At 46.7% G+C, this 8167-nt stretch overlaps 1 protein-coding gene across 1 annotated transcript in view; it reads left to right on the top strand.

The window, feature by feature from the left end:
- The window catches only part of CA6 (carbonic anhydrase VI), a 69913-nt gene that overhangs the window by 5730 nt on the left and 56016 nt on the right, over nucleotides 1-8167 (top strand). Inside the window, exon 3 of the mRNA XM_011994202.1 lies at nucleotides 7542-7690. Coding sequence (XP_011849592.1) covers nucleotides 7542-7690 — 149 coding nt within the window. The remainder of the gene's footprint in view (nucleotides 1-7541; nucleotides 7691-8167) is intronic.

Below are 8167 nucleotides of genomic sequence, written 5' to 3'. Positions count from 1 at the left end.
TGTGGCCAAGAGCCCTGAAATACACAAAGAATGAACAAAAGCTTCATTTTCATTATAACATCAAGCTCTTGTTTCCAAAATTACTCTCTGACGCTTCCAGATTGGCAGGCTGAACTCTTCCTCCTCTCCTTGTCCTCTCCTTGTGGAGAAAGGGTGAAGCACAAAGGCCAAAGGCAGTGGCTTTGTTCACCCTCCCTGGACAGCGGGCGGGAAGCAGTCAGTGATGGAGGGATCTCCATGGGCAGCCCCTGCTGAGTGCGGGGTTCGTGCTGAGGGCCCGGGAGAGGGAAGGCATAAGGAAGAGAAGAGCCCAGCTTCCCAAGGGGCTTGCAGTGGCTCGCTCCTCCCAATTTCCAGAGGACCCTGTCCTTTCTTCCTTTGGGGCTGTGCTCAAATTTCTGTGGTCTGGAAGCCTGTTCCTTTGGGGTTCTCACCTCACACGACAGCATGCCGGACATTAGAGTGGACCCAAAGTTCACATTAATTATATATATATTTTAAAAAAATTTTCTTTTGAGACGGTGTCTTGCTCTGTTGCCCCAGCTGGAATGCAGTGGTGCAATCTTGGCTCACTGAAACCTCCACTTCCCAGATTCAAGCGATTCTCCTGCCTCAGCCTCCCCAGTAGCTGGGACTACAGGCGTGTGCCACCATGCCCACCTAATTTTTGTATTTTTAGTAGAGATGGGGTTTTGTCATATTGGCCAGGCTGGTCTCGAACTCCTTACCTCAAGTGATCCGCCCATCTCAGCCTCCCAAAGTGCTAGAATTATAGGCATGAGCCACCGGACTGGCCATAATTCTATTTTTTGATGTAAAGGGTTTTTTTTTGAGATGGATCTGTCACCCAGGCTGGAATGCAGTGGCATGATCTTGGCTCACTGCAACCTCTGCCTCCTAGGGTCAAGCAATTCTCATGCCTCAGCCTCCTGAGTAGCTGGGATTACAGGTGTGTGCCACCACTCCCAGCTAATTTTTGTATTTTTTGTAGAGATGGGGTTTCAGTATGTTCGCCAGGCTGGTCTTGAACTCCTGGCCTCAAGTGATCCACCAATCTTGGCCTCTCAAAGTGTTGAGATTACAGGCGTGAGCCACTGCACCTGGCCTGATATAAAGTATTTTGAAAGATTTTTATAATTTAGCTTTTGAAGTTATTTGGCTATTGCCACTGGCTACTTTTCAGCAAGCTCCAAGCACATTCAGGAATTCTACTGAAGGGGAAAAAAAATAATCTACAAACTTTGATGAGATTTTGATGAATACTAAGCTTAACAATAAAGTTGACGTGATGTATTAAAGATTTGTTGATTTTTGGTTTTGCAAGATTCTTTTATTTGAGACGAAATCTTGCCCTATCGCCCAGGCTGGAGTGGGGTGGCACGACCTCGGCTCACTGCAACCTCTGCCTCCCTGGTTCAATTGATTCCCCTGCCTCAGCCTTTCCAGTAGCTGGGATTACAGGCACGTGCCACCACGCCTGGCTAATTTTTGCATTTCTAGTACAGATGGGGTTTCACCATGTTGGCCAGGCTAGTCTCGAACTCCTGACCTCGAGTGATCCACCTCCCAAAGTGCTGGGATTACAGGCATGAGCCATCACGCCTAGTCAGGTTTTGACAGGTTTCTAATCACATGTATCGAGCAATCGTTTCAGTGTCATGAAAACCCTGTGGTCCACCTGTTCATCTCTCCCTTCCTTCCTAAACCCTGGCAATCACTGATCTTTCTATTTGACCTATGGTTTTTCTTTTTCCAAAATGTCACATAGTTGGAATCATACAGCATGTAGCCTTTTCACACTGGCTTCTTTCACTGAGTAATATGCATTTAAGGTTCCTCCATGTCTTTTCATGGCTTGATAGCTCATTTCTTTTTAGTGCTGAATATTCTATTCCCTGGATGAACCACAGTTTATCCATTCCCCTATCCAAAGACATCTGGGTTGCTTCTCAGTTTTGGCAGTTATGAATAAAGCTGTTATAAAACCTGTGTGCAGGCCAGGCATGGTGGCTCATGCCGCTAACCCTACCACTTTGAGAGGCCAAGGTGGGAGCATCACTTGAGCCCAGGAATTCGAGACCAGCCTGGGCAATGTAGTGAGACCTACAAAAGTAATCAAAAAATTAGCCTGGCATGGTGGCTCAAACATACAGTCCTAGCTACTTAGGAGGTTGAGGTGCGAGGCTCGCTTGAGCCTGGGAGGTCAAGGCTGCAGTGAGCTATGATTGCACCACTACACTCCAGCCTGGGTGACAGCGCGACCTTCTCTCAATCAATCAGTCAATCAATTCCATGTGCAGGTTTGTGTGTTTTCAATTCATGTGGGTAAATACCAAGAGCTTGCTTGATTGTATAGTAATGTCAGAGGCGTTTGAACCAGACTGACCCATCTTTTACAGGGGGTGGGTAAAATAAGGCTGAGACTTACTGGACTGCACTCCCGGGAGGTTAAGGCATTCTAAGTTACAGAATGAAAGAGGAGGTTGGCACAAGACACAGGTCATAAATCTTGCTGATAAAACAGGTTGCAATCAAGAAGCCCAACAAATCCTACCAAAATCAAGATGGCCACGAGAGTGACCTCTGGTCGTCCTCACTGCTACACTCCAACTAGCACCATGACAGTTTACAGATGACATGGCAAAGTCAGGAAGTTACCCTATATGGTCTAAAAAGGGGAGGCATGAATAATCCACCCCTTGTTTAGCATATAATTAAGACATAACCATAAAAATGGGCAAGCAGCTGCCCTTGGGGCTGCTCTGCCTTCGGAGCAGCTATTTTTTATTCCACTACTTTCTTTTTTTTTTTTTTTTTGGAGACAGAATCTTGCTCTGAGGCTGGAGTACAGTGGTGCTATCTTGGCTCCCTGCAACCTCTGCCTCCAGTTCAAGTGATTCTCGTGCCTTAGCCTCTCAAGTAGCTGGGATTACAGGTGTGCACCATCATGCCCCCGTTAAGTTTTAGTAGAGATGAGGTTTCGCCCTGTAGGCCAGGCTGGTCTTGAACTCCTGACCTCGAGTGATCTACATGCCTCAGCCTCCCAAAGTGCTGGGATTGCAGGCATGAGCCACCATGCCTGGCCTATTCCTTTACTTTCTTAATAAACTTGCTTTCACTTTATTCTGTGGACTCACCCCAAATTCTTTCTTGTGTGAGATCCAAGAACCCTCTCTTGGAGTCTGGATCGGGACCCCTTTTTGGTACCATATAGACCAAGTTGGAAAGAATGGACGTTGAAATAGTATTAAGTCTTCCTATCTGTGAACATGGAATATTTCTCCACTTATTTAGTTCTTCCTGATTTATTTCATTAGTTTTATGATTTTCCGTATATAGATTTTGTCCATATTTTTGGGCAATTTTTGTATTTTTAGTAGAGATGAGGTTTCTCCATGTTGGCTAGGCTGGTCTTGAACTCTTGACCTCAGGTGATCTGCCTGCCTTGGCCTCCCAAATTACTAGGATTACAGGGATGAGCTGCTAGGCCTGGCCTCCTCATTTTAAAATTAAATTTAAATTAGATTCAACATTTCAATAAAGAGAAATTCAAATTGAAACACAGGCTGTTGAGACACACAAATTGCTACAAAATTTCTAAAACTAACTCCCAATTGATCTGTTTTGCTGTAGACTAGTAACAGTTGGTGGGCCGGCACTGATCCATTAATACATATTGTCCAGGTGTAGTGGCTCTCCTATAATCCCAGCACTTTGAGAGGCCAAGGCAGGCAGATTGCTTGAGCCCAGGAGTTTGAGACCAGCCTGGGCAACATGGTGAAATTCTGTCTTTACAAATAAACTTAAAAATTAGCTGGACATGGTGGTGTGTGCCTGTAGTCCTATCTACTTGAAGGGCTGAGGCAGGAGGATTGTTTGAGCCTGGGAGGTAGAGGCTGCGGTGAGCTGAGGTCATGCCACTGCACTCCAGCCTGGGTGACAGAGTAAGACCCTGTCTCAACAACAAAAAAATACATATTTAAATTTTCCAAAATACATTTGATAGGCTCCAGAAAAGCTTAAATGCCTGTGGTACTGGGCCTCTAGTGTTCAGTGTTTTCTTAATATATACTGTTTTCTTAATAATTGCTATTGGCTACTTCTTTTATGAAGTTCCTTGAAGATACGGATAATCGCATATTCATCTTTTCATCACAGTACTGGCCACAGATCCTGACAGAGCAAATTCAAAATGTTCACTGAATGGTGCATTTGAGCAGAAAAGACCTGAACATAAAAGGATAAGTCCTCAAACAGGCGCCCATGAGTGACACAGAATTCTACACAGGTTTTGATTTTTTAATGCTCCGCGGGGAGGCAGGAGGCTGGTTGTTCCTTTCTCTTTTTCAATTTTATTTATTTATTTTTGAGATGTAGTCTCACTCTGTCGCCCTGGTTGAAGTGCAGTGGCCATGATCTTAGCTCACTGTAAGCTCTGCCTCCCGGGTTCAAGCGATTCTCCTGCCTCAGCCTCCCAAGTAGCTGGGATTACAGGTTTGCACCCCATGCCCGACTAATTTTTGTATTTTTAGTAGAGACAGGGTTTCTCCATGTTGGCCAGGCTGGACTCGAACTCTAGACCTCAAGTGATCTGCCCTCCTTGACCGCCCAAAGTGCTGGGATTACAGGTGTGAACCACTGTGCCCGGCCTCAGCTTCTAGTGAAATAGCTTTTCACTAGAAAAATTTCAAAAGTAGTACAGAGATTTTCCACATGCTCTTTGCCCACTTCCCCTAACACTAATATCTTATAACCATAGTACAATTATTATTATTATTATTATTTTGGAGATGGAGTCTCATTCTGTTGCCCAGGCTGGAGTGCAGTGGCACAATCTTGTCTCACTGCAACCTCTGCCTCCCAGGTTCAAGCAATTCTACTGCCTCAGCCTCCTGAGTAGCTGGGATTACAGGCATGCACCACCATGCCTGGCTACTTTTTTTTTTTTTTTTTTTTAGTAGAGACGGGGTTTCTCCATGTTGGTCAGGCTGGTCTCGAACCCCCAACCTCAGGTGATCTGCCCATCTCGGCCTCCCAAAGTGCTGGGATTACAGGTGTGAGCCACCACGCCTGGCCACCATGGTACAATTATTATTGAATTTAAATTCACACAGTTAACTCAGTTAACACAGTTAACTCCAGTTAACTCCAGTTAACACAGTTAACTCCAGACCTCATTTGAATGACATGACTTTCTCACTCCTATATTTTTCTGGTCCAGGGTCTAACCCAGGATTCCACATTGCACTTCGCTGTCAGGTCTCTTTAAGTCTCTTCCAATCTCAGTCAGTTTCTCAGTCTTTGACTTCCACGACCTTGACAGTTTGCTGATTGTTTCTTGAGCACAGCAAATTCTTGGATTATGTGGCTTTTCTCTTCTGATAAGAAACTGGTTACATTGGGTTCCCATAAAGGGGAGCAGCCTCTTCTGGAAGTTGAGTTGATTTGCAGATCTGGAAGTTTCAGCCAGTTGACTTTTGGGAACAGCCAGTTAACTTTTGGCCTTGCCTTTTCAAAAGCACAGCGATGGCCAGGTGCGGTGGCTCACGCCTATAATTCCAGCACTTTGGGAGGCTGAGGTGGGTGGATCACCTGAGGTCAGGAATTCAAGACCAGCCTGGCCAACATGGTGGAAACCTGTCTACACTAAAAATACAAAAAGTAGCCAGGCATGGTGGCGGGTGCCTGTAATTCCAGCTACTGGGGAGACTGAGGCAGGAGAATCGCTTGAACCCAGGAAGCAGTGAGCTGAAATCTCACCGTTGCACTCCAGCCTGGGCGACAAGAGCAAACTCTGTCTGAAAAAAAAAAAAAAAAGCACAGCAACAGGCTCAGGTTTGTGGCTCTTTTCCAACTGGGCCTGTGTGGGCCTGTCAGTGTAACCAGAAGTAACACATTCTGTCTCCCGGGGGCTGTGTTTTGGGGAAATTGTGAGGACCTCTCTCATTTCTTCTGTGGTGCTGACTGTCCATTTAGGGAGCTCTGCTCGGGTCCTCAGTTCCTCAGCTCCCATCTGCTTTTAGCATTGCTGACCTTGCATGCCTCCTTTTCTTGCAAGCATTGATTTTTGAGGCCAGCCACATCTCAAGCTCTAAATACCAAGCACTTGTTCTGCCAAACGGCCGGTGAAAACCTTTCAGGCCAGATTACTGCGTTACAGCACATTACGTTATGAATTTAATCATAGCTCCCTGCTCCTTTAGACAATTTGGAAAGGAAGAAGGGGGGCATCTGACGGGTTTTAAATACCTCATATTTGCTGTCTTTTAAGAAAATGTTCTTGTTTACAGCCACCACTGATGACTTTAAATAGGAAGATCTTGCCGGGCATGGTGGCTCATGCCTATAATCCCAGCACTTTGGGGGGCTGAGGAGGTCGGATCATTTGAGGTCAGGAGTTCGAGACCAGCCTGGCCAATATGGTGAAACCCCGTCTCTACTAAAAATACAAAAATTGGCCGGGCGTGGTGGCATATTCCTGTAATCTCAGCTACTGGGAAGCCTGAGGCAGGAGAATCGCTTGAACCCAGGAGGCAGAGGTTGCAGCGAGCCTAGATCATGCCACTGCACTCCAGTCTGGGTGACAGAGTAAGATTCTGTCTCTAAATAAATAAATAAATAAATAAATAAATAGGAAGATCTTGCTCATGAGACACATGCTGCCTGGCCGTTTCCAATGCCAAAGTTCTATCCTCATGGGTATTTTTCTTAGTCACTTTTCTTAGTAACTGAGTCCATTTTTCCTTTTTGTGTAGTTCATTCCAAAAGACAGAGATTTCAGCTGGGTGTGGCGGCTCACGCCTGTAATCCCAACACTTTGGGAGGCTGAGGCAGGTGAATCACTTGAGGTCAGGAATTCGAGACCAGCCTAACCAATATAGTGAAACCGCATCTCTACTAAAAATACAAAAATGAGCCAGGCGTGGTGGCGGGCACCTGTAGTCTCAGCTACTTGGGAGGCTGAGGTGGGAGGATCCCTTGAAGCCAGGAGTTGGAGGCTGCAGTGAGTTGCTCCAGTAAGTCATGATCATGCCACTGCACTCCAGCCTAAGCAGCAGAGTGAGCCTGAAAAAAAAAAAAAAAGAAAAGAAAACAGTTCTAAGAGGCTCCATTTCCTATTCTTATACCTTCGGCAAATTCCAAAATCGGCCAGAGATAGAGAGTAGAATTCTAGTTTCCATGCCCATTGACCGTAATTTTTCAGGACCTTCCCTTTCCCTGGGGCCAGCAAGCCGGACCTGCCACTATGTGGTCCTGCCTTTGGCCTGTTGGTTCTGAGCGGGAAGGTGTGTGCTGGGGAGAGGCACTTGCCCAGTCTGGTTTACTCGGTGCCTGGCCTCCATCCTGACCTCACCCTGTGCCCTGTGTGCAAACGCCTCTTCTCCTTTGGCGACCCTGCTCATGGCATGCTAAGCCAGTCTATGGTATTGACTTGCCCTAGGCTCAGACAGGTGGGAGGTGAGCAGAGAAGCTACCCAGCCTGTAGGCCTGACCCCCCTGTGTTCACCTACTCTGCTCTCAGCCCCACCTTTTCTCTCCAGTGCAGATCAGCCTGCCCTCCACCATGCGCATGACAGCAGCCGACGGCACTGTGTACATAGCCCAGCAGATGCACTTTCACTGGGGAGGAGCGTCCTCGAAGATCAGGGGCTCTGAGCACACCGTGGATGGGATCAGACATGTGATCGAGGTACCTGAGGACTCCCACTGTGTACTCTTTCCTTCAAACCCTGTAGTCACTTTCCTTTTTATTTATTTATTTTGAGACAGAGTCTCGCTCTGTTGCCCCGGCTGGAGTGCAGTGGCGCGATCTCAGCTCACTGCAACCTCCACCTTCTGGGTTCAAGCAATTCTCTTGCCTCAGTCCCTTGAGTAAATGGGATTACAGGCACCCACCACCATGCCTGACTAAGTTTTGTATTTTTAGTGGATATGGAGTTTCACCATGTTGGTTAGGCTGGTCTTGAACTCCTGACCTTAGATGATCCACCCGCCTTGGCTTCCCAAAGTGCTGGGATTATAGGCGTGAGCCACAGTGTCGGCCATCACTTTTCTTATTAAAATAGCCAAGGCTGGGTGCACTGGCTCACACCTGTAATTCCAGCACTTTGGGAGGCCAAGGCAGGGGAATTGCTTGAGCCCAAGAGTTCTAGATCAGCCTGGGCAA

The sequence above is a fragment of the Mandrillus leucophaeus genome, unplaced genomic scaffold (genome assembly GCF_000951045.1).
Source record: "Mandrillus leucophaeus isolate KB7577 unplaced genomic scaffold, Mleu.le_1.0 Scaffold446, whole genome shotgun sequence".
In the NCBI taxonomy this organism is placed as follows: domain Eukaryota; kingdom Metazoa; phylum Chordata; class Mammalia; order Primates; family Cercopithecidae; genus Mandrillus; species Mandrillus leucophaeus.
Note: the sequence above shows the minus strand (reverse complement) of the source record. Positions and strands in the feature narration are given on the sequence as shown.